Genomic DNA, 27,139 nt, shown 5'->3' on the forward strand with positions numbered 1-27,139 from the left:
TCTCCAGGGTTTCAGGCAAGTGTCTTTCCCAGCCCTACCCAGAGATGTCAAGGACTGAACATGGAACCTTCTGCACGTATTCTACCACTGATACTATGGCCCTTTCCCGTAGGAACTTGCATTCGGAAGTCAGTGTGTGTCATAAAAGGACATTACAAATGTCCAGCTGTTTGGACTTTGCTGACCCCAGAAAATAGAGCAGTGTGGCAAATAATGCCATCAAGAGTGTCTGTTATATTTCGCTTGTAGCTACAGCACTATCGATCTGTGACTGCCTGCTTGAAGAATACAGAATATTGTTGCGTTAATAAGCATGATGCGGAGTGTAATGTCTAATGCAAATATTGCCAGAAACGTCTGTGACTGCAGCAGAACAAATTATTCTTACTAGATTCATGCTCTGCCTCTGACCCAAATTTAGAGCAAAAATAACCAAACTGTGGCACTGAGCAGGTTCCAGAGAGCTCCTTGTGAAGTTGCAGAGCTGTGTGCAAGTGACCGAAAACTGCTGAATGGAGAAAGCTGTGTTAAGCGCTGTAGGCTGTCTGTCCAGGGTTGGAGGCGAAACCAGCAAACATCTGCAAAGCACCATGTTCTTGCAACTGTGCTTTGTGTAAATGTTTATTTTCTAGTCATTGTGTTGCTCATAGAGGGCTAGCTTAAGGGTCTTTTTAGATGATCTGCTTATAGTGCAACAAACATGCAGTTATTCATAGTGTCAAGATCTGGACATCATCCCTCAAAGAAGCACATCTGTTCCAGGCAACATCACATTTTCCCAGCACTATAGTGCACTGTTGCCAGGAGAATGTGTTTCTTCCCCCACTTGTGGGGCCATTGAGATTTGGACTGCAGTGTGGATTGCAGTTGCACAAGTACTGAAACTGTGCGTGACATCAGTAGATTTGACTGACAAAACCCCTTTTGTTCCAATTTCTTAACTTTTTTTTAAAAAAGTATCCTTTTTAAATGCACTTGGAGGCTGTGTTCTTCATTCACTGTGCTATTGGAACTCTGGAACCATTTGAAAGAAGAGTGGTGTTTTGGAAGAAAGGCAAATAAGAGACAATATGGTAATAAAAATAGTAATAATACACAATCCTAAAACAGCAAATGGACTTGCTATTTAATGAAGATAGGTGAAATGTGTAGAGTAGTATACATAGCTGTCTGGAGTCCTAACTCTAAAGCAAGTATTCCAGTTGAACACTAGAATTCCTGCTCCAAACTAAGGACAGCAGTTGGTGTTACACGCACGCACCCCCCCCCCCCAAAAAAAGAGAAAAGAAATAAGGGAAGGTTTTCTGGAAGGGATCATCCCAAATTGGAATGGCAACAAGATCTGGACGGGTCCTCCCAAATTAGAAATGACAAGAAGATTTGTCCCCCTCACCACTGCTGTACCAAGGCTTAAAGGGTTTACATCAGCAGTTCTAAATATCCTTATATTTCTCCAATAGTTGAAGATAGGGTAACTAAGGAAAAGGTACCTGTATTCTTATATGGGCTGTCAACACTGGCCTGCCTGTTAAGTGGTTTTGTATCTAACTATTGGATTTATTTCTTCATCTTCACGCAGTAAGTAAAGCGTAATAATAATAATTTCTTAGGACTGGTAGTGTATTAAAATCCAGGCCACAGAAGGATTTAGAGATTGGAATGCTCGCCTCCTATTTGTGGAGAACATTACGAGCTGTCAAGATACACAATTCCAAGATATATGTAGTTCCTTTGTTGCCTCAACATATACTCAGATATTGGACCCAAATAAGGATAATAATTTCTGCTGATGCCTTTTAAGTTTCATTTTGGTCTGAAGTTCTTTCTTTATTTTCCACATTTATTCATTTATCTGTAATTTGTATCCCACTTACTTACTGAATTTGTTCAGGCTGCTTATAATTAAAATATGACAAAACATACAGCTAGGATGCTTGTTCCTCACAGAGTGGTGCCCACTCACTTGAGCAGTCAGGGGTGTAGCTATAATTAAGTGGATGGGTTCAAAGAACCCTGGGCTCCCAGGTCCACCCCTCCCTATTTTCTTCATTATCTCCCTCACTCCAAGGGGCCACCAGGGAGCGGGGCGAACATGGGCCCCCTCTCCCCTAGCTACGCCCCTGTGGACAGTTGATGATGTATCTCACGGGTCCTGGCAGCAGATCTGTTTACAAGCCCCGCTCTCAGTTCTACATGTTGCAACTGCTGCTCTGTTGCTGAATCTCTGGGCTGTGGCCAGGCCTTGCAGGAAATACCTCCACCATGGAAATGGTCACCAAGGCAGCCAGATGTTAGTTCCTCCCAAGGTGGGGCTTTCTTGTCTAGGCTGCCAGTGATGTCTCTTGCAGTTCTTGGCTCCCAACAGCCAATGCAAGAACCTCTGAAGCAAAGGTGTTTACAAGCCCCCCCTTCCCAATCTTTACATGTTAACTAATTTTTTAAAAAGCTAACAGAAATATTCAGGTTAAAAGGAACACACCTTTTCTGGGAAAAGAGGGAATGAGCTAGAAAGCAAGTGTAGGCTTAATTATAGCTGATATTATTCCGACTTACTAATACTACTCTAAAAGCCACTGCCTTGCTCCTGTATGGGAGATCCACATGCAGCCTTCCTTTTGCCTATGGATATAGATCAGATCTGCTCAACTTCGGCCCTCCTGCAGATGTTGGCCTACAATTCCCATCATCCCTGGCTATTGGCTGCTGTGGCTGAGAATTATGGGAGTTGTAGTCCAAAAACAGCTGGGGGGCCTAAGTTGAGCAGGCCTGATATAGATGAACATCCAAATGTGCATCCCCATCCACATTATGGTGTTCATCCGATTCCTGCTAAATTAGCTGGATATGTCCCTCAGTGGGAAAAGGAATGTAGATCCCCATCTGCAGCCAGAAATTGCTCCACATTCCCAAATGCTCATAACAAGAGCTGGATCAGGCCCATGAATCTAATAAATTTTCTCTTTCTCCTCCAGGCACAATGTTCCGCAAGAAGAAGAAGAAACGCCCCGAGATCTCTGCTCCACAGAACTTTGAGCACCGTGTGCACACTTCATTTGACCCAAAGGAGGGGAAATTTATTGGCTTGCCTCCTCAATGGCAGAATATCCTGGATACCCTGAAACGGCCCAAACCAGTCGTCGACCCTTCTAGGATCACCAGGGTGCAGCTTCAGCCTATGAAGGTGAGCAGGGCATCGGAGAATTTCTCAGAACTCTCCCTGACCGTTTACACTTGAATGAAGTTGTCCCTTCCAACACAGTTCATTTTGGTGATATTCTGTTCAGTAGCGAAAGTGGGCATAAACAGAGGTACAGTATGGCTGGCTGGGAAAACATTGTGGAGAGCTGTCAATGTGTTCACCAGCTTTCATCACTAATTGTGAGCCCTTTGGGGACAGGGATCCATTTTATTTATTTATTATTTCTCTGTAAACTGCCCTGAGCCATTTTTGGAAGGGCGGTATAGAAATCAAATAAATAAATAAATAAAATTCAAGCGTAGAACATTATGTAATTTCCAGCAAAAAGAATGTAATCCAGTTTCATTATTTATTTTGCTGCAAGGTACTATGATCTTTGGTGAAGAGCTGGTCTTATTTTTATGTATTTATTTAGTAAAAGATTTAACATACCACCCAATCCACGGATTCAGGGCGGTGTACAAGACAAGAACAGCATCCAATATATATATTTTAAAAACATAACCAAAAACTTGGCAGAAAAGAAATGTCTTCAATAAGGATTGAAAGGCTGAAAGGGAGGAGGCAGACCAAATCTGGCGGGTGGAGGAGAGAGTTACATAGAAACATAGGAAGCTGCCATATACTGAGTCAGACCATTGGTCTATCTAGCTCAGTATTGTCTGCACAGACTGGCAGCAGTTTCTCCAAGGTTGCAGGCAGGAATCTCTTTCAGCCCTATCTTGGAGAAGCCAAGGGAGGGAACTTGGAACCTTCTGCTCTTCCCAGAGTGGCTCCGAATATCTTACAGTGCTCACACTTCTAGTCTCCCTTTCATATGCAACCAGGGTGGACCCTGCTTAGCTAAGGGGACAAGTCATGCTTGCTACCACAAGACCAGCTCTCCTCTCAAGAGTTCCAGAGTAGCAGGGCAGCAACCGAGGAAAGCCCTTCCACAGGCCCTAGTACTATGGACCTCTCTAAGACCAGGGACCAAAAGAAGGGCAACCTGAGAAGATCCTACAGGGTCCTACAGGATCCTACAGTTCTGGCTGGGAGTGGTGGCCCTGAAGGTAAACAGTCTTGTGGTAGCAAGCATGAATTATCCCATTTGCTAAGCAGGGTTCTCTTTGGTTTGCATTTGGATGGGTAACTACACGTGACCACTGCCTGCTATAAGACATGCTTCTAGATGCAGTGTGGATCTTGAGTATGACAGGATGGAAGAAGCAAATAAAAAGGTGTCGAGAAAGCTTGACACCTTGTGAACAGAGGCAACCTGTTGTATTGTTTTATGCCTGTTTTTATATGTTTTTATACTTTTAGCATGATGTTTTTATTGTGTTTTTATTGTATGTTTTTAACTTTTGTAAACCGCCTTGGGGTTATTTTTTAATGAAAGGCGGTATAAAAATGCAAAAATAAATAAATAAATAAATAAACCTTTCCGAATTATTATAATAAGAAAAAAAGGCAGGCAGTACTAGCATCATGCTTTTGCAGTTAAATTAAGCAGCAGTTAGGGTGCTTCCAGATTGTAGCTTCCTCTAGTGACACTAGCATTAAACAGGAAATGGGTGGTGGAGGAGAAAAGCTTCATGAAAGAGACATCACCTGGCTTTGGGGTTAGGCAATATTGTTGTGGTTTACATGCCATCACTTGTACTCACCTTTCTAGCCAGTTTGGATAGCAACTAGCAGCATGGGGTAATCTTAGCAGTACAGTCCCTATATGATTGCAAGTGTCTGCAATGCTGATTCAGACTCCATGTAGACGTGCCCTTCAGATACTCTTCAGAAAAGGTTGGAGAACACACTTATAGAAAGTTTCCAGGAGTGGTTTCCCAACCAGTTTCCTCACAAACAGATAAGAACTTGCATCTCACTGCAGAAGTGACTGTGTGTATGTGTGTGGTTTTTTGTTTTACCTGCCTGGATATTGATTGATTGATTAAGTGCCATCAAGGAGAGGAGAGCTGGTCTTGTGGTAGCAAGCATGACTTGTCCCCATAGCTAAGCAGGGTCTGCCTATGAATGGGAGCATATGAATGGTTGCATATGAATGGGAGACTTGATGTGTGAGCACTGCAGGATATTCCCCTCGGGATGAAGCCGCTCTGGGAAGAGCAGAAGGTTTCAAGTTCCCTCCCTGGCTTCTCCAAGATAGGGCTGAGGGAGATTCCTGCCTGCAACCTTGGAGAAGCCACTGCCAGTCTGTAAAGACAATACTGAACTAGATAGACCAGTGGTCTGACTCAGTATATGGCAGTTTCCTATGTTTCCTAAGTTGGTGTTGACTCTTAGCGACCACATAGATAGAGTCTCTCCAGGATGATCTGTATTCAACTTGGCCCTTAAGGTCTCTCAGTGGTGTATTCATTGCTGCTGTAATTGAGTCCATCCACCTTGCTGCTGGTCAGCCTCTTCTTCTCTTTCCTTCAACTTTTCCCAGCATTATGGACTTCTCAAGGGAGCTGGGTTTTCGCATAATATATCCAAAGTATGATAGTCTGAGCCTGGTCATTTGTGCCTCGTGTGAAAATTTTGGATTGATTTGCTCTATGATCCATTTGTTTGTTTTCCTGGCTGTCCATGTTATCCTCAAAAGTCTTCTCCAGCACCAAAGTTCAAAAGCGTCAATGCTTTTTCTATCTTGCTTCTTCAAAGTCCAGCTTTCGCATCCATAGAGTGTCACAGGAAAAACCATTGTCCAAACGATTCTAATCTTTGTAGGTATAGACACATCCCGGCGTCTAAATATCCTTTCCAAGGCCTTCAGTGCAACCCTACCAAGTGCTAGTCTGCAGCGTATTTCTTGACTGCTGGATCCTTTACTGTTGACGGGCGATCCTAAAAGGCAGAAGCTATCCACCTCTTCATTGTCAATTCTGAGGCTGGTTGCTGTACCTGTTGTCATTAGTTTAGTTTTCTTTAAATTTAGTTGTAGTTCCATTTTTTCGCTGTGCTCCTTGACTTTCATTACTAGAGCTTGCAGATCATCCACAATCTCAGCTATCAGAGTGGTATCATCAGCGTAGTGCAGGTTATTGATGTGTCTTCCTCTAACTTTAAAACCACACATCTTCTTCCAATCCAGCTTCTCTCAGTATATGTTCAGCATATAAGCTGAATATAGAAGGAGAAAGTATACAGCCTTGTCTTACTCCTTTGCCAATCTGGAACCAATCCGTTTCACCATGTTCTGTCTGGACTGTGGCTTCCTTTCCTGTGTATAGATTTCTCATAACAACAATGAGATGTTCTGGGACACCCATTTTCCTAAGGAAATTCCACAACTTGTCATGGTCGACGCATTCAGAGGGATATACTCTCAGTCAATGCAGGAAAACCACCATGTGTAACACAACCAACCCAAAATTATACTCAAACCTGTTCTGCTGCTGTAATAACTCAAAAACTGTCAATATGGAAGGTTATAGCCTTGACTGAAATGGAACAGGCTGGATAACAGTAAAACGGGCTCCTGAGGCTGCATTTTTTACTTGGCTGTTTCTCTTCTGGATTCCCCCCCCCCCATCCCATACACAAAATAGAAGCCCAACCCATTCACTGTCAGTCTACCAAACCAGTTGGGTAGTTGACAGAGCAATTCACATTGTTGACAAAAAGCAAAGGAGAACAGACACACACATGTCTGCACAAGCAGACTGATACATTATCATGCAAGAAAAATGGAGAGAAGGACTTCTTGGTCTCTGAGGGGTGATTTGCTTGATACCCTCCTAATGAGAGAACAGTTGAGCCCTGTCAAGAACTTTGCAGACACCCTCCCATTCCAGAATCGGATGCTCTCAGGATTTGAACTGCTTAACCCGAGTCTTTTCCCCTGTAGAGAAAGCTCTGATGCTGCCACTCAGCAAGTCATCCTTGGAACTACAGTAATTTGTTGGAGTTAGCTTGGCACAGCTGCTTTGAATCAGGGGGTGCTGTGTGTGCGACTGCTTGGTGTATGGCAGTTTCTTCTCCTCTTTGGGAATGTAGGGAAAGGCTGGGAAAGCTGAGCTTGAGTGGTCCTCTGCTGCTTCTTCTCAGTGGGGTGGGGTGGGATGGTGTATGTATGTGTGTGTGTGTGTGTGTGTGTGTGTGTATCCCTGCTGGTTTATAAAGTAAGAGGGAGGTTCAAATATCCCATTGGAAGGCTAATGTGACCTTGAGATTTAGAACACATAATAAAGTATGTTTGACTAGCTGTAAATTACCATTTCCTGATTACAACACAAAGCAAGTCTGGGCAACTTGTGAACTACCAAGCTGAATCCCTGTTGAATGGGTGCTTTGGGTTGAGTTTAGGTCACTACTTCCACCAGTCATGTACTACACTCTGCCAGGTACTTAGGAAGATTTACTTTGCTTGCTCCTTCCTTCCTTCCTTCCTTCCTTCCTTCCTTCCTTCCTTCCTTCCTTCCTTTCTTTCTTTCTTTGAAGTCTTATGGAATTCCAGCTGGACTACCATATGGGGCTTGTGGGCTGTGTTTGGCTTGGTTGGTCACAAGTGTGAACTGGCCTGACATAGGGTGAGCTCACACAGGCATGTCTGGAACAGCCATCAAAAACCAAACCCCATGCAGAGAGCTTTCATACCCTCTTCAGTCTGAATCCTGTACTTATCAACCAAGCCAGTCCAGCTACACACTGCAAATTTGCAGGTTCCACTGCAAATCCCTGAACAATGAGACACCAAGGCCCAGTTTACATGTGCCACCATCAGAATCGGAGGCGGAGCAACATCAGAATCGGAGGCGGGTCATTGCTTGTTGCCACTTGAGGAGACCACTTGCAATCCACTGTCCCATCTACTCTGGCCAGCCGCACCTCCTGTGCAAACATGCTGCTGATCTGCCCTTCCCCTTGCTAGCCTCTTTGGCAGTGAACTCTGTTCTCTTGCTGGTGCCTCTGCATGCTGTAGCAGGCAGCAGGCATCCACCTTCACCACTCAGTCTGTCTCTCATTGCCATTACTGTGCTGGCACACACATACACACACACACACTCACCACAACAAACGTGTCTACTTTGTCTCCTCCAAGTTTGGGCATGAGTTGGACGGGGGTAGGGGGAGAGCTGGAGCAGTGGCTGCAACAGACCAGCCAGCAAAGGGGGCTAAAGCAAGCAGTGGCTCCAGAGGCGTACCTAGGGCAAGCACTGAAATTGCACCCCCTGTCCAAACATCTGACACCCATCTTTCAGATAACTTTACCATAATATCAGCTGGAAAATACAAGTCAAGCTCGTTAATCTTTTAATATTTCAAAAACTATTTAGCAGTGGATGTAGCCAGATCAGAAAATGCTGGAAAACTACAAATTTCAGTATGCTGGGGCTCATGAAATACCCAAATACTATGTGGAGGTGTAGTTGGAAAACTAAACAGAAGTGCCTGTATAATTCTTTGCTATGCATTGTAGCATCACTATTACATCAGTTTTAAAAATCAGTGGAGAATTTGACTTTTCCCAGATACTCTGAAAATAATTTAAGGATATGTAGAGTAAACTGTGTCACTGCTTGGAATATATTCTAGTATTTCAGAAAGACAGTTATAATAATAATAATAATCTTTATTACGGTCGTTGACCAGCACACAGAAAGACAGTTAAAATGAGAGAAAGAGAGCAAGAAACTCCCAGTGGGCCTTAATACTAAGGATTTCACACTGATTCAAAGACAAACTCACCATTAATAGCCATATGATTAAGACATCACATTTAACTCACTTATCACAAGAAGCAAAGTAAGAGTGAATGAATACAATCCTAGCTCATAAGCTTCAGCTCAGTATTCACACGCCCTGATTCTCTGACCATAGTTCCAAACTGAATATGTGTACAGTGACTTATATTATATTAAATTTAAAATTATTTTTTATCTGTAGCCCCTTCGGGGGGCTTCCTAAAGGCCGTGGGGGGTCTTCAAAGGTCCCCCCCCACTGGCCTCTAGGGCCTCACAGGGACCATTTGAGCATGTGCAGTGGCCATTTTTTAAAATAATTTTTTTTTAAAAATGGCTGCCGAAAACAAAATGGCCACTGCACATGCTCAAATGGCCTCTGTGAGGCCTGGCATGGCCTAGGGCCTCACAGAGGCCATTTGAGCATGCACGGTGGCCATTTGGGTTTTGGTGGCCATTTATTTTTTAATTTTAAAAAAATGGCGCCCCCCTTCAAGTGGCACCCGGGGCACGTGCCCTGCCTGCCCCACCCTAGATACGCCCCTGAGTGGCTCTGACTGGAGGACAGAGTGCTCCACTGAAAAGACTAGTGAGGGGGAAAGGGCAGCGATCAGCACTGGGCTTCCAGTGCAGGGTGGTGAGGTGGGGCCAGGCCAGCAAGGAGGGGTCAGCTAAGAGACGGAAGGTAGCTGCAGAGATGAGACAGGGCAACAGCAGGCAGGTGAGGCGATGCTTGAGGAGGGAAGGGAGACTGCCACCATCCTGTGGCACACTCACTGCCTGAGGCCATCTCACTTGGCCTCATGGGAGAGACTACTCTGAGCAACATGATTGCCCATTAGAATTTAGCATGATCGACTTTCTTTCTTTCCAATCCCAGGCAGATAGCAAAAATGGAAGTCTTATGGAACTCCAGCTGGACTACCATATGGGGCTTGTGGGCTGTTTTTGGCTTCATTGTTCACAGGCTGTACTGGCCACATGGCAAAGCACTGTGTAAAATGGCTCCCTACATGGTTGTGGCAGTTTCAGCCATGCTACTACTAGCCCTGCAGGGTTCCATTAGCATGAATGAAGTTGTTCCATTTGGGCTGAAAGCTGCTTCATGCAAGTAAAGCACCCATGCAGTTGAATTTCAAGCTGCAACTACAACATGGATTACATGTATGGATTGGGCAGGCCTTATACAAGAATATATGCGCATATGTAAATCGGCCTTGGTAGAGTTCCACATTATCTACATTACCTTTCAATGACTCATATCCTCGCATGACAAAAATCAGGATCTGGGTCTGTTTTTGCTGCTGTAATTAATTCAGCTTGTCTTTGATGAAGGTGCTGAGTTGTTAGCAAATAGAAAATTTCCTCTCACTCCAGGGGAAGATTCCCCCCCCCCCCACTGATTGGGAATGGTGCCAAGGGAAGGCATTGATATTGTACTGTGCCTCCCTGTGGAGAAATAGATGATGTTAGTTAATAGGCTCTTAAGCCTTTCACTTCCTAAAGAAATGAGATGGTTAGGCTGCAAGGCAAACGAAGCACAGCAGAGGTAGGAGACTGGGATGGAGAAGCAAAGGTATTACAATCCAAATTAAGGTTGTTTTTGCATGGCCAGATCTCCATGGCTCATTTCATACAGGGCAGGGTTGGTCCAAGTAATTTTGCTGCCTGAGATGAAGGATCAAATGAAGCTGTCCCAGATCTGCCAGTGGGTGATCAGCATTCTCAGAACATGCTGCTGGGCACTCCCAGACTTATGCTACCAACCCAGGTAGTGGCAGCAGAGGTGCGGCCGGCTTGTGTCAGGGGTGGGCTGAGAGGAGAAAGAAGAGGTGCTTCCCAGTGGGGCAAGAAGGGGGAGACGAAGAGCATTGACCCAGCAGGGTGAGGAAGGGAGGTAGTAGCAGTGGCAGGAAGGTGGCCTGTGCCATGGGGCCTGTGGTAGGGCTGGCACTTGCTGCCTCCTTCACCCATTCTCATGGAAGGGCTGCTCCTGACTGTGGGTGAGTTTGCAGGATGAGCTAACAGGACAGCATTTTAAATTATCACCCCAGATTGAGCACTGCAGATTATTCCTCCTGAGCATTTCTGTGTGCTGCTTGATATTCACTCCCTACACCTCTGATCCCAGTGAGAAATAGGTCAAATACACACATCGGTACTGTGCCCCATTCTGTACAGAGAACCCCCCTATTAATGAATGTGTGGTGATGAGGTGGCCCACAGAGCCACATGAGGCAGAGTTCTGAACTCTAACTTTGCTTTTGTTTTGTTTTGTTTCTGGGACAGACGGTTGTCAGAGCCAGCACCTTTGAAGTGGAAGGATATATAACGGGGATACTCAATGACATCCAGAAGCTCTCCCTTATCAGTTCTAATACCCTGAGGGGGAAGAGTCCCACTAGTAGGAGACGAGCCCAATCACTAGGACTGCTGGGAGAAGATGGACCCACTGACATGTACCTACAGTACCCCGAAGCGGATTGGGCAGACAAATATGGAAACTACCTCAACTGCAATGGTGGCACCAAATCAGCTCGGAGGCAGACCTTATGGCCAGATTATAAACCCATGTTGGATGGTGAGGTACATTCCAATGGCCTAGTAATGAAAGCGCAGTCCCTCGGTCCTTCGGAATTCCAGGGGGCAAACAGTCGCTTTGCCCCACTCTCTTCAGGTTTTCAACAGCAGCAGCAATACATCCCCGTTTCTGAGGTAAACAGAGAACATTTTGGAAGGAGAAGCTCAGAAGAACACTATGCTCAGCCTTGCCAGGTGGGGCAGGCTAATACAAGGCCTTCTGGGGAAGGGAGTCCTGGTTCCAAATCAAGAGAAAACAGCTTGAAGCGGAGGCTATTACGGAGTGTTTTCCCCTCATCCAGTGCCTCAAACAAGACTGGAAGCAACCAACAGATAAAGGTAGGTTTATTGGGTGTTTGAGAAATGGAAATATTGGTACTTTCTAGATCGCTCCAAAGTTCAGTACACTCTGAAGGCAAATATGACTGTAGCTCCTAGCAGATTAAGTTTAATATCAGATGCTTACACTTGCATTATGAATATGGAGTAGCTATTGGCCTAAAAAGTTGCTGCTGTTAAGTAATCAGCGCAGAACTTGGTACATGCACCAAATATGCTGGTAAATCCTTTTCCACACCCATATTCCTTTTGTTAACTATAGGACAACTAACAAGGGAGTCAAAACAAACATGAGTAAACTGTGAAATCTGGCTGCTTACCAAGGCTATTGTCCTTGGACTCTCTGCTTTATTTTGAAAATGCCAATTTATCATGCTCATCATTGTGCAAAATGCATTGAAACGTACTGCTATATACTAAAGGCCCAGAGGTTTCTCCATTTTGAGAGGGGTTTGTCTGGTATCTATGTCTGTTCTTCTATGAGGAGAAAAGTAGCAATGGAGATGGATTTTGAGTGAAGAAACAAGCAAGAAGGAAAAGGGTTAATTATCTCAAACAGGAGTCCCCTAGATGATATTGGAATCCCAGCATCCCCAGCCAGGTTGACTGAAGGTTAATATTATTGGACCAGTTTCAGTTCTAAACTATAGTTCTTGAGATATTCTAAGACATTTCACTATTTTCTGCATGCAATTTGATTTGCCTGTTCAATTTTGGTTTTGGCTGGGAATGGGTTAATAATCTTTTATCAGTGCATCCATTCAATTCCTAAGCTATTGTTTGCACATGTATTTATTTATTTATTCTTATTTATTAGATTTATATACCACCCTTCCAAAAATGGCTCAGGGCAGTTTACACAGAGAATAACAAATAAATAAGATGGATCCCTGTCCCCAAAGGGCTCACAATCTAAAAAGAAACATAAGATAGACACCAGCAACAGTCACTGGAAGTACTGTGCTGGGGGTGGATATGGCCAGTTACTCTCCCCCTGCTAAATAAAGACAATCACTACATTTAAAAGGTGCCTCTTTTCCCAGTTAGCAGGGACTATTTAACACATCCTGAAGTTTTTAGCAAAGAAATTGTGTATGAAATGGCCATCTGGGCTGTTCTGGGCTGTTCCTGGATGTGAAGGGGTTAATCAAAATATAATATTGGAAATATTTCTGTTCTAGAACATTGATCGACATGCATTTTCCATTGTCCTGCACTGCTGCAGGCATCCAAGGCTGTCCTGTTTGTTTTGCACAAGAGCACAGTTGTGCAAATAATTAAAGTTGTGTACCTGTACTTTGGTATCACAACTCAGAGGCGCTCTTACCCCTGGACTTTGGGGCTGAAGTCCAGGGCCTCCACACCCCCTGGGCCCCCCAAATCCTCCTTAGTCTGTCCTGGGTGGTATGGTCACCGTGCTGCCGGCCCACACCATGGCAACCGAGTGTGATTGAGACCTGCGCTGGGTGCTTTAGAGACGGAGGGAGGAGTGGGGAAAGAAATATGTGGGATGGGGATATGTTAAGTTGTGTGCCCTCAAAAACCCATGTGTCAAAAATACTGTGTCTGTCAAGGTGTGTGTGTAGGGGGGTGATGTTTAACTTGCAATGGGTGGGGGCTCCAAAGGCGTTGAAGTCAAGGCTCCAAAATTACCTAGATGCACCTCTGCCACAACTTACATTGGAAACAAGCTGTCTTGGTACACAGTTATAAATATTTGTACAGTTCCAGTCTTGTGCAAGACCACCAGCACTGCCTGATGCCTTCAGCAGTGCAGGCCAACAGGAAACACAGGTGTAAGCATGCAAAATGTCGGCCAATGTTCTCAAGTGTCTCTAAAAGATCCTGCTATTTGGTGGGGTCCAGTTTGACTTTTAAGAGGTTGTTCCAGCACGTTCTGTACTGGCATTTACACCATCCCTGTGGGGCTTAGGTGCAAAAGGATGGCTCAGGAGTTGCAGCAGGGCTTGGTAACTGAGGAAATGCCCGTTCAAATTCTTGAGTTTGCTGTGTGGCTTTGGGCAAGCTGTTTCATCACAGGGTTGTTGGATGAATCAGATGACGTAAAAATTTGGTGTGTTTCATCCAACAAGAAATGCTGTGGAAATAATGAACAATATGAAACCTTCCACAAATGAGCTCTCTTATGAAGGGAACATAGGGTGTTGGGTTGGAGCAAAGGATGAAATAAGGGGTAATGTGGACCACCAGCAACAACAGCAGTGTGGTGCTGTGGATACAGGGCTGTACTTGGAACAGAATCCAGAGTTCAGTCTTTGTCCAGCCATCTATATATATATTTCTCCTGGGTGTGCCCAGGAAAAATGCGTCCCGGCAGCCCAGCTGATTGGCTGGACTGCAGGGGCACCTGATTGGTCCTGGCGCACCCAGGAGAATTGCCTGGCTGGGCGGCTGCGGAGGCAAGGCGGCGGGCCTGGCCGTGGTGGGCCAGGTGGTGGCAGGCCCGGCCATGGAGGCAAGGCGGTGGGCCCAGCCGTGGCGGGCCAGGCGGCGGCAGGCCAGGTGGCGGCGGCGGGCCCGGTCACGGAGGCAAGGCGGCAGGCCCGGCCGCGGCACAGGCGGCGGTGGGCCAGCTAGAGGCACAGATGCTCTGTGCCCGGGCCCACTAGTAAACCCAATTGTTCTTTCTCAGCCTTAAACTATTCCATAAGGCTATTGCGATAGTAACTCTTCCGTACCACCTTGAGAAAATTGGAGGAAGGCAGGACAAACATTTGATAAATAATATATTCTTGATTCCAAAGCCCCTCCCCCCCCAAGGGGGAGGCACCACTGTTAGTGATGATGTTTGCATTAATACACCATATACATTTCAAAACAGTCCTGCTACCCTTCCATGCTTCAATCTGACTCTGGATTGTGCTTTCAGGAATTCATTATTAAAAGACCAAGCAGCTGCAGATTGTTCTGAAGCTAGTTGTACAGGACTCCTGCAGTGTCAGCTGGTTACTGCTAATGACTAAGCGAGTCTGTTCTAGGCCAGCCAAGAGGAGGAAGCCCAGTTAGAAGAGTGTTGAGTCCTGACTAACTCAGGATGAATTCATAAATGCTAGAGGATGACACACTGTGGGGGCCCAGTAAGAGCAGATGGTGAGCAATAAGCAGGTTAGGTTGCAGCCCATGTCAATTTGACCTAGATTACAGGCATTCTCTTGCCTGCCATGGGCATCTGCAAAGCATGCTGACGCTTTCCTGGTAGCTCATTCCGTCTGTCCTTTTAGTGAAAGGAAACCAGCAGAACAGAATGTATTGCAAGTCAGTTTACTTCAAGAAAGTCATGATGATTTATATCAGTGGATGATTTGCTCCATTTTTTTCTCTGCAAGTTGTGGTAGGATAGGAAAGGGTAATTTCAGAGCCAGCATGGTGTAGTGGTTAGAGTGTTGGACTAGGACTAGGGAAACCTGAGTTCAAATCCCTGTTCAGCCATGAAACTCACTGGGTGACTCTGGGCCCATTGCCAGAGGCACTCTTACCCCCAGACCTTGGGGCCCCGGTCCATGGCCTCCAAGGTCCGGGGGGGGGGGCTCCAAATGGCCAGAAGGGGCCCTCCTGTAGCCATCCCATGCCCACCCTTCTGCTGCCCCACCATGCCACGCCGTACCTCCAGGTCCCCCCCATAATTTAAGCCGCCATGTGCGTGGCCAAGAGGTGGCAGCTGCGGGGGGGGGGTGAGCAGGGAGACCTTGCCTTGCCTCTCCTCCCCACCCCTCACAGCAGCAGCTGTGGTGGTGGCAGATGGAGCAACTGCTGGGCCTGTCCATTTGGCCCAGTGGCTCTTGATAACTGCGGAGTGTGATGTCACGGGCTTACGACGATCTATTTCAACTGCGCAGGTGCGCTGGAGCACCTTGCAGTTATTAAGAACCGCTGGGCCGGCCGGCTGGCCAGACCCAGTGGTTACTCCATCCGCCGTGGCCGTGGGGGTTGGAAGCGACACCTGCTTGGCTTACCCCCCAGCTGCCACCCCTCAGGTGCGCACATGGCGGCTTAAATTATGGGGGGAAACCCTGAGGCATGGGGCAGGAGCAGGGTGGCTGCAGGAGGCTCCCCAAAAGCAGGTTTGGGGGGGCCTCATGGTGGGAGCGGTCCAGGTGCCCCAATTACCTAGGTGTGCCCCTGCCCATCACCCCTGTCTCAACCTAACCTACCTCATAGGTTGTGAGGATAAACAGAACCATGTACACCACTCTGGGCTCCTTGAAGGAAGAGCAGGACATACATGCAAAAATAAATAAAATATTGTGTACACTTGGGAGCAAGGATATGTGTAACTGCAAATAAACTGACTGGGGAACAAGTGTGTACTATGTAGAACACACGTATATATCTGGTCATGTATGTATTCATTCATTTTTTAGAAAGTTTGGCATAAGGAATGTGCTAAATAGTTGGACCAACAGTTGCAAAGGCTCACTTTTGTGAGACACACACTTGTGAGAGGCTTTTTGTATGCTCTAGGTTAGATAAAATGAGTTTGTAAAACAAAGAAGGAGGTTCAAAAACAGTATTATGCCAGGAACATGTCTGAGCTGGAATCAAAGGGCGGTGTAAGTGGAAGACAGGGAAGTAATTTCCAACAGGCAGTTACTTGTAATTGTGAGTGTGTGTCCTCCCGAAGTGTTATGTGGAATGAATTTACAATTCCCTGTTTGTGCTGTGCCACAAGGGTCAACAAGGAAGGAATAAAAGGTTTATCTAAGATAATATTATATGTATAGTCTAGGTGGAGTATAGGTGCTAGGAAAACAGAAAAACTTGCCCTTTATTTTGGCAGCTTTCCAAAGCCACAGCATGAATGTACAACTATACCAGGGAAATTGCAAGTGTCCAAGCCTAGAAAAAGGAACCCATAATATACATCCTTGACTACAGTGGATGCATTCCTTTAATTCATTAATTTCTGAGATCCTGCCCTCCATTCTTGGTAGCCCAAGGGCTGTTTTCTGCTCTCTCTCTCTCTCTCTCTCTCTCTCTCCACTACTACTGTTCATTTCTCTAGGTGATGGTAATGTATATCCTATCCCTCCCATATTACTATTAGCTTCATCTCTTTTAAATAGTGCTCTAGTGAACTGATAGTTCTCTAGAGAGCCATAAGCTCTCTTAGATAGTCAGTCTTTTTCTATCTATCTATCTATCTATCTATCTATCTATCTATCTATCTATCTATCTATCTATCTTAGTGTGTTAATGTCCATATTCTGTAGGCCTGTCAACACCTAATCTGGGTTTATATTATATTCTAGCATAAAGCAGAACTGGGTCTTATCTCTTCCGTGGTAGTGTGGGAAATTGCTTAAAATTCCCGAGGAAAGAATTCAGGTTCTTTGTGAAATGCACCAAATCAATACAATACCAACATTAACTTCTACTGCAAGCCACTGTGCCAGAGACACTAGCATCACTTATACTTATTGAAACTGTCTGGCATTTCCCCTAAATTCACCACTGTATTATAGCCAATGCTCCAATCTGGGTAATTGCATTTTCTCCTACTTAAATCTTTCACTGAAGCCCCAGTTGATTTTTAAGATAGCACTTTTCATCCATCAGTCTTAAATTTATTTTCAGTGTGTGTGTTTGGTGGGAGGGGGAGGAATCTCTATTTTACATCTACTAGGGGGAAAAAGAAGTGTAGTGAATGAAAGCCCGAGAGAGAAGATCAAGGCCAGTTGTACTTGTGCAGAAACACTGTTTATGTGAGCAATCGACTTATGAAAGTGCTATGCCATATATCTTGTGTGAGCAAACTCTTCCACAGTTGCCTTTCCCTTTCCATTAACTGTAGAGTCACAGGCTGGGATTTTTCCAGTTCACAGAAGAAGAGTTTTGATCTTCAGATTCCAATGTTATGCTGTTTGTGTCATTATACTCCTGTGCTGCAAACAGAAGTGATGTTGATTGTTGGAACAGACTGTGAGAATTTTCAGAAAACTCAAAAATTTACTTCCAGAAAATTATGTCATTGCATGAGCAATCCAAACCAGCTCCACTGGACAATAACAGAAATGAAAAAGCAGAGCTTCAGAATGTCAGGGCCTGCCCAAGTCCATACTGATATAGTATCAGTCAGTTGTACTATACTTTTGATTACCCAAAGGGGCTCTGTATTAGTGGTTAAAGCAATATGTAAGATTTTAGTATGTTTACGAGACTCCTTGGGACACGTTTTAATTTCATATTTTAACTTGCTTAGCTTTTAAAAGTATACTTCTGGTTGCTCTTTTTGTGGTAGCTGCCTCCAAGAACAGACCTGACTTTGTTAAGGAGCATATGATTGATTGATTTGTTATGGGGAAACTTTATATGTGAAATATTCTGCGGCTCGGAATCAGACTATATAAGTTTGCTGTTCATATTTTGAAAAGGCAACTAGCTGAGACAAATATAACTGTACTACTATGTTTCTAATGCTCTAATTGTATTCTCTTCTCAAATATGACGCTAATGGCTTGTACAGACAACGTGTTTTCAGAGGTGGAAAAATGTTCTCGTCCTCCTCTGGTTGTGTGGGACATGGATACTTTCTTTCCTGTGGCATTTCCATAATGATATTAGACCAGTTTTTCATGGGTTTTGTAGAATAGGAGGTACCTCCTAAAATCTAAAACTACCCTCCAAAATATAAATAGCATCATTCTGATAGATGTGTGCACATTTTATGTGATTTTCATTGGCAGAGTCTATGATTAATTCTTTAAGTTTGATTGTGTGAACACTTACTCACCTTACCACATGAGCTCTCATACAGCCCTTGAAAAGTGGGAGGGGGAGGTTTAGGATTCCCTTCCCCTTCCTCCACAGCATTGCTGTGCCACTTCAAAAAGCCTTTCTTAATGTTTTATTTTATAGAAAGAGAGGCTTCTATTGCCACTGCAGCAATCTGTTTGCACTGTAATCACATTATTGGTGCAAGATCAGGGGAAGTCAGGATTAGCACAAAGGGAGAATTATTCCTGTTGCCCTCTGAAATGATTGTTCATCCATATATATTAGCACATGTGAATGTTGTTAATGTATGGCAGAGAGTGAAAGAGTGACATTCTGAAATCAAATGTGCATTTTAGCCAACTTTGGTTTTACATTCTTTTTAAAGATGCAGGAAACACAAAAACCCATGATCTTCATGTTCTACAAATGTTGTGTAGTCCACCCTGAGAGCAGTCTTGCATAGAGCTGCAATCATTCTTATTTTGGAGACAGAGGACAGAATTTTCGAGTTCTTGTTGCACCAAGACAACCACACAAGCCCATACCAGAGTAAGGATTTGAATTCAAATCTTACTCTTCCAAGTACCATATAACATCTGTTGCATTACAGTAGCTCTTGGGAGCAATTTTTTTTAAAATGCTTGTTGCCTTCCATTTCCTGTTCCTCTAATAATGCCATTTCCCCTCCATTCTTTTCCAGTCCAATCCCTTCTTCAGGCAGCCACAGCACTGGGGTTCACCAAGCAGCCCAGCAGCCAAATCCCAGTCACTTCCCTCTGACCAGCCGGTGCCCGATTATGCTAGGATTTCAGAAGCTGGCACCCCTCAGAAATCTTCAACAGCTGAGAATGCAACAGTCTTGCCCCAGGGCAGGCCATCACCTGCAGGATCCCCACGAAACAGACACACACAAACCAGTTCCAGCAACCTTCACCTTCCCTTGGACTCTAAAGCACAGCCAGCCAATGAAGATCCAGTAGTTGTGACTCATGAGCAGTTCAAAGCTGCACTGAGGATGGTGGTGGACCAAGGTGATCCCAGAACAATGTTGGAAAACTACGTTAAGATTGGTGAGGGATCTACGGGTATTGTCTGCATTGCTCGTGAAAAGCACTCTGGGCGGCAGGTGGCAGTAAAGATGATGGACCTACGAAAGCAGCAGCGACGAGAGCTCCTTTTTAATGAGGTGACTAAATCGAAAGGGATTAAATATATATATATTTGGCCAAAAAAAAAAGGATGGCAGGGAAGATATAGGTTTGTATCCTAAGTTGCTCTTGGAAGGTATGGGCTGTTTCTAAGCCCTCACATCCTCCTGTAGCCTCTATATACCTTTCTGGTTGAGAGGGTTCCCAACCCCCAAGAGTGGAGGTTTTGTGGGAAACAAGGGGTTGTTGAGTAGGGATGTGCCAAATTGCAGGGTACATCCTTTATAACCGGGGGCTTACACAGCCCCTTTAAAGCAGAGGAGAGCAGGTTCATACCTGCTCCTCCTCTGCTCATCACTACTGGTGTCATCCCGGCGCTCTTCTACTTATTCCCGTGTGCTGGCAAGGCATCTCCCAGCTGCCCCTGTGTGATGCTGGCATGCACATGGCCTCCACGCAAGCGAGGCGGCTATGTGCATGCCGGTGTTGCGCAGGGGCAGCTGGGAGACTCCCTCCACCAGTGCACGGGCATAGCTGAGGGGAGCCCTGGTATGACGCCAATGGTGGCAAGTGGAGGAAGAGCAGGTGTGGATCCTCCACTTTAAAGGGGCTGTGTAAGCTCTGTTTTAAAGGGATGTGACTCACAATTCGGCACATTCCTCTTGTCAAGGCAAGGGGGAGGCGGGGAAGCTCTGTTCCATCAATAGGATGGAAATGAGGAGGATCCACACTTACATTTCTAAATGAGAGATGAAGATAGTAAGGAAAAAGAAGATACATTACAGCTTTCAAGGGTGGCTGGTAAACTATAGGGCAGGGAGATGAATGAAGACAGCCTGAATTTCTGTACAGGCCATTGATTTGCAGTTCTTAGGTCCATGTGACCATCTGGGATTTATTTTTGAGTTCATGTGGTGATTTCAACAAGTCTGCAGATCAGGGTGGTTTGGTCTGAACAAAGACACTGTGAGTTGCAAAGGGAAAACGTGTCAGTAGAAGAACCAAAGATTGTTGGGTTAACTGGCAGTGATTTAACTTCTTGTGTGTTTCTCAGGTGGTGATAATGAGAGACTACCAGCATGACAATGTAGTAGAGATGTATAAAAGCTATCTCGTGGGTGATGAACTCTGGGTGCTGATGGAATTTCTCCAGGGAGGAGCCCTCACAGATATTCTGTCCCAAATCAGGTAGGAAAGCTACAGCAGCAATAGGTCAAGTTAAACTATCCCATCTGATGCAAGGCAGCAACCCTCCTGAGGCATCTGTCTCATCTGAGTTAGTGATGCTATCTATACAAATTTAAGTCACAGACACTATGGGCAACCTATGGCCTATAGATTATTATGTGGCCTTGGGCTCCATTTTGTATAATCTCCCATACCATCTGTAAGGGCTTGGCCACAACTGGCCCTCAGTCTAACCATTCGCTGCCACCAAAATAAGATTTTTCGCTAGTGTAACTGGTTCTACTTCTGGTCACTGAACCCTCTGTCTTTCAAAAACAATATCAAAACTCAGTAGTGGTAAATAAAATGGGCAAGTAAGCCTGAGGAGGGACTAAAATAACAGACAGAGACACCAGTGAAATAGTATAAAAGCAAGAACAGGTTTACTATAACAAAAGGTTGCAAAATTAAAAAAACACAACAGTACAGGGGCAAATGTTGGAAAGTTCAGTTGGCAAGAGTATAAAGTACAAAATATAAGACAACAAGCTTTCTAGCCCTCTCTCCCAAGGCCTAATAGGAGTAGGGCTGCTTCCAGTAGGAGCAGCTCCCCACTGCTTCCTTCCCGAGCGGTTTCAGCCCGACCTGACCCTGTTCATGTTCCAGCCTTTCTGCTCACACGACACTCAGCAGCACTCTCTCTCACCGAACTCTTCTCCCACAACCCTCCTCTTCCTGGTTGTTCAACCCTCCCTTTTATCCAGTTCCAAAGGGATACATTAACCGGTCAAGGAGTTTGTTCCCTCAGGCAGCCAGAACCCTCTGTCTCTGCCTGGAGACAACCAGTCACAATTCATTGTCACTTTCCCTCCCCAAACTCTGCAGCAGACCACTTTTACCTTGGACTTGGCTTTAAGAGGTTCAAGGGCAGATTAAACTTTTTGCCGCCCGTAGGCAGCCAAAGATTTGCTGCTCTGGAGGCAAGGGTTCCCCTTTACAAGTAAGGGGCTGGAGGGGAGACTTAAATCTGGTGTTTGTTTTTTTAACTTTTAAGACCACCGTTGTGGTGCAGTAGACACAGCGACGAGAGCTCCTAGTGGATCCACCCGCCTCCCAAATCATGACAGGTCAGGTGCTGGATGGCAATGGAGATGGCGGCGAGAGAGCTCCTCCCAAATGGCAGATCGGTCCTTTCAGGCCTCTGCACACATGCATACGCAAAGGCCCCAAATGGGCCAAAATTAGCCCAGTCTGTGTAATTTGGGAGGCAGGCCCGTGTGAGGAGCTCTCACTGCCGTTTCTGCCATCCCGGATGGCAGAGACAGCGGCGAGAGAGCTCCTCACATGGGCCCATCTTCATCCCAAAGGACAGAGATCAGGCCAATTTCAGGCCTCTGTGCATGCACACCTGTGCGTGGGCCCAAATCAGCCCGAACTGTGTCATTTTGGAAGAAGACGGGCCTGTGTGAGGAGCTTTCTCGCTGCTGTCTCCACCACCATCTAGGGCTCGACCTGTCATGATTTGGGAGGTGGCCCATTAGGAGCTCTCACCACCACCGTGCTGCCACTGTGCATGATGCAGATGCAGTTTTAAAAGTTTAAAAAAGATGCAACTACCCCCCCCCGCCCATCCAAGATTTGCTGCCATCGGCAGTTATCTCTATTGCCCATGTGGTAATCCACTCCTGAAGAGGTTATTATTTTTTAACCCCTGCACAGCCTGGAGGGGTCATAGAACAAATTAAAGAACACAAAACAATGGGAAGAAGGCATGCCTTCACACCATCTTATAGCAGCCAGGAGTTTCTTTTTAGCCAGGTATTTGAACCATAACGAAAATAGGTTCAAAGGAGGATGGAGGCCTTCACTTTTGCAAAGACATGGAGGTAGTTCAAAGCCCACACTACTCAAAGTTATCCTGCACAACAAGAAGAATGTACCAAGTTGTCATTGTGTCATAGAGGAGACTGGGGGAATGGGATCTCTCAGTTTCACCTGGGCACTCAGGAAGTTTGCTGGCTGTGTGAAAGACTCAATATATTCACCTGTCCTTTCTGCAGGGTTTTTAAAAAATTTGTAATCAGACACAAAATGTGCTGTTCCCCCCCCCCAAAAAAAACCCACAAAAAAACCCCAACCCAGTGCTAAAAGAGTATTTGTGCAGTTAAAAAATTCAAGTCATTGCAAAAGTTGTATTAGGTTAAATGTTATAAAAAGTGACAGGTAACAATGAGAACATTAAAGCAAGTAGTCCAGGCTCCTCTAGAACCCAGACACTGATCAAGTATACCTGTTTGTCCTCTGTCTGCCAAAGACACTTTCTACAGACTCCACTGCTACTGCCCAAAGAATCTGCACCAATAAATACAACACTTTTCTGCAATAGTGCTTTCAAATCTCCACTTCTGAGGATTTCCTCCTACCCTCTGTAGACTTCTAAATGTCATGTGGCAATAAAGTATGTGTGCACAGACAAGGAAAATGCAAGGAGAGGAGAGCTGGTCTTGTGGTAGCAAGCATGACTTGTCCCCATAGCTAAGCAGGGTCTGCGCTGGTTGCATCTGAATGGGAGACTTGATGTGTGAACACTGCAAGATATTCCCCTCAGGGGATGAAGCCGCTCTGGGAAGAGCATAAATTAAATTAAATTAAATTAAATTAAATTAAATTAAAAGGTTCTCTGTCCCCAAAGGGCTCACAATCTAAATAAGAAACATAAGATAGACACCACCACAGCCACTGGAGTGATCCTGTGCTGGGGATGAACTGATGATCAGCTACGCGTGCACATGCCTGACGTGCAAACGCGCAGAGGTACTTCCGCTTATTTCCACGGGGTGACAGGGAAGCCCCGCCAGATCGGTTTACAATGGAGCGCCGGTGGGGGGAAAGTGGAGGAGGGGTAAGTGCACCCTCCCCCGCCTAGTCAGTCCCCCCTCCCACCTTTGAACTTCCGCACACCAGTGCCTTGCACATCCCTATCTGGGCCTTCTCAGTTGATCCATATGGTCAGCTGCTAACATTGTCGGCTGCCTCACTCTTGCTCTTGGAAAGCAGCTCTCTGATGCAGGGGCAGGTAACCTTGGTTCTCCAGCTGTTGTTGAACTACAGCTCCCATTACTCTCTGCCACAATAAATTGGTGGGATGATGGGAGTTGTAGTTCAGTGGCAGCAGGGGAGCCAAAGTTGCCTACCCCTGTATAAGGGAAGAAAGACTATTTTTGCTGCAACACCTTTGGCTACTCCCAGGAAGGGATGCTTTCATTCTCTTCTAGCTTAATCTTTCAAACCCTAGGATAAGTTTAAAGTAGTGTGTTCTGTACTTCCACCGGTAGTCTCAAAGAGTTCCCAAGACAGTTGTGTGTGCAGACTTGGGACTCTTGAGGACAAGCACTACAAGAATAGTGTCCATTTGCATTACCACAACGTGTGCCAAAAAAGAAAGATATTTGATGTACTTGCCAGATCTTGGTGCAGCAAGACAGTAAACCTTTCCCATCTAGTCCAGTATATTGCTTTGAGTGACAGCCAGAAGATGTCACTGGGTGTGCATGAGCAGCGCACGCTTCCCAAACTAGCCCAGTACAGTGATGGAAATAAGTATTTGATCCCCTGCTGATTTTGTCCGTTTGCCCTTTGACACAGAAATGACCAGGCTATAATTGGAATTGTAAGTTTATTGTAGCTGTGAGAGACGGAATAACAACAAACAAACCCTCAAAAGCCCAGTGCCCAAAAGTCAGCGATGGATTTGCATTGTAGTGAGGGAAATAAGTATTCGATCCCTTCACAAAAGATGTCTTACTACTTGGTGGCAAAACCCTTGTTGGCAATCACAGAGGTCAGAAGTTTCTTGTAGTTGGCCACCAGGTTCGCACACAACCCAGGAGGGATGTTGTCCCACTCCTCTTTGCAGATCCTCTCCAAATCAGAAAGGTTTCGAGGCTGATGTTTGGCAACCCGAACCTTCAGCTCCCTCCACAGATTTTCTATGGGATTAAGGTCTGGAGACTGGCTGGGCCACTCCAGGACCTTCATGTGCTTCTTCTTGAGCCACTCCTTTGTTGCCTTGGCTGTGTGTTTTGGGTCATTGTCATGCTGGAATACCCATCCACGACCCACTCTCAATGTCCTGGCTGAGGGAAGGAGGTGCTCACCCAAGATCTGACGGTACATGGTCCCGTCCATAGTCCCTTCGATGCGGTGAAGGTGTCCTGTCCCCTTAGCAGAAAAACACCCCCAAAGCATAATGTGTCCACCTCCATGTTTGACGGTGGGGATGGTGTTCTTGGGCTCATAGGCAGCATTCCTCCTCCTCCACACACGGCGAGTTGAGTTGATGCCAAAGAGCTCGATTTTGGTATCATCTGACCACAACACTTTCATCCAGTTCTCCTCTGGATCATTCAGATGTGCATAGGCAAACTGCAGACGGGCCTGTACATGTGCTGCCTTGAGCAGGGGGACCTTGCGGGCACTGCAAGATTTCAGTCCTTCACGGCATAGTGTGTTACCAATTGTTTTCTTGGTGACTATGGTTCCAGCTGCCCTGAGATCATTGACAAGTCCCCCCCGTGTAGTTCTGGGCTGCTTTGTCACTGTTCTCATGATCATTGCAACTCCACGAGGTGAGATCTTGCATGGAGCCCCAGACCGAGGGAGATTGACAGTTATTTTGTGTTTCTTCCATTTGCGAGTTATCGTGCCAACTGTAGTCACCTTCTCACCAAGCTGCTTGGCGATAGTCTTGTAGCCCAGTCCAGCCTTGTGCAGGTCTACAACCTTGTCCCTGACATCCTTCGACAGCTCTTTGGTCTTGGGCATGGTGGTGAGTTTGGAAACTGAGTGATTGCTTGCTTCTATGGACAGGTGTCTTTTATACAGGTACTGTAACAAGCTGGGATTAGGAGCACTCCCTTACAGAGGGTGTTCCTCATCTCAGCTCATTACCTGCATATAGTGAAAAGACACCTGGGAGCCTGAAAACTTGCTGGTTGATAGGGGATCAATCAATCAATTAATCAAAGTTTTTTACGGTCTACGACCAGCACAACAAGGGGGGGGGAACAATACAATTAAAATATAAATAATTTTAAAAACAAACAAGCAAGTCAACAGTCTAACCCATCAACAATATTACAACTAAAAGGTTATAGAGCAGCACTAGGACTATTAATTAAAAACTGGCGCACTCTTCGAGCTGCTGCACAAAAGCCTGCCACTTTCCGAGTAGTGGCAGGTATGCTGTCCTCAAGCAGGAAAGCCACTTGTTGGCTAGACGAATTTCCTGGGAAACGAGCCAACAGTGGAAATATTAGTTCTAAACGTAAGTCCCTATAAAAGGAGCAATAAAGCAAAACATGTTCGATTGTTTCAACCTCCCCATCGCCACAGGGGCATAGACGATAGGGGATCAAATACTTATTTCCCTCACTACAATGCAAATCCATCGCTGACTTTTGGGCACTGGGCTTTTGAGGGTTTGTTTGTTATTCTGTCTCTCACAGCTACGATAAACCTACCATTCCAATTATCGCCTGGTCATTTCTGTGTCAGAGGGCAAATGGACAAAATCAGCAGGGGATCAAATACTTATTTCCCTCAGTGTAAGTCTGTTGCGGCACAACCATGAAGTGTCTTGTGGCCCCATATAGACTAAAAAGATTAATGGGCCAAAGCCAATTTCATCAGATGCATAAATTGCCCTAAGTGGGTATGTATAATATATCCTTACTACAGAGAGAAGGGGGGGGGAGAGATGTTGTTGCACTTTAATTGTGAGGGCAAAAGGTCAAGCAATGCAAGAGATAACGAAGTGTATCATAGTACTATGTGCACACAGTTTAATAAAGATCCAGTCAGCACGGATATAATTTACTCTTGACTGCCACTGCTTCTGGTGATGAATAGGCTTAGCAAGACCAACAGTGTAAATAAAAACGTAATGGAAACTATTACTTTTTTAGTGAGCTTGCCATATCCAGGATTTGCTGAGACCATTTTTGAGTTTGCTAATGAATTTCAATTTGGCAGCTTCATGCTGGAACAGGACATGAAGGTGATGTTGTTTGGCCCCAGCACGCTGCTGCTGAAGCATCCACTTAGCTCTCATGGCTAAATAATAGCCATTGATAGACCTGCCTTCTATGAATTTTGCAACTTTTTTTTTAAAAAAGGCATCTAAGGTAGTGGCCACCATAACATCCTGTGGGAACAAATTCCATTCCTTGCAATGGAGCAGGAATTTGCCTTAAATCTCAGGTTGCAACGTGAGTGCATTTTTTATTGTGCTGAATGAAGCAAAA

At 45.3% G+C, this 27,139-nt stretch overlaps 1 protein-coding gene across 5 annotated transcripts in view; it reads left to right on the forward strand.

Moving 5' to 3' along the window:
* The window catches only part of PAK6 (p21 (RAC1) activated kinase 6), a 73,897-nt gene that overhangs the window by 38,501 nt on the left and 8,257 nt on the right, over positions 1-27,139 (forward strand). For all 5 annotated transcript variants that reach the window (XM_053285547.1, XM_053285550.1, XM_053285551.1 and 2 more), the window contains 4 exons: positions 2,973-3,181; positions 11,155-11,784; positions 19,220-19,705; positions 20,722-20,855. In XM_053285547.1, coding sequence (XP_053141522.1) covers positions 2,973-3,181; positions 11,155-11,784; positions 19,220-19,705; positions 20,722-20,855 — 1,459 coding nt within the window. The remainder of the gene's footprint in view (positions 1-2,972; positions 3,182-11,154; positions 11,785-19,219; positions 19,706-20,721; positions 20,856-27,139) is intronic.

The sequence above is a fragment of the Hemicordylus capensis genome, chromosome 1 (assembly GCF_027244095.1).
Source record: "Hemicordylus capensis ecotype Gifberg chromosome 1, rHemCap1.1.pri, whole genome shotgun sequence".
In the NCBI taxonomy this organism is placed as follows: domain Eukaryota; kingdom Metazoa; phylum Chordata; class Lepidosauria; order Squamata; family Cordylidae; genus Hemicordylus; species Hemicordylus capensis.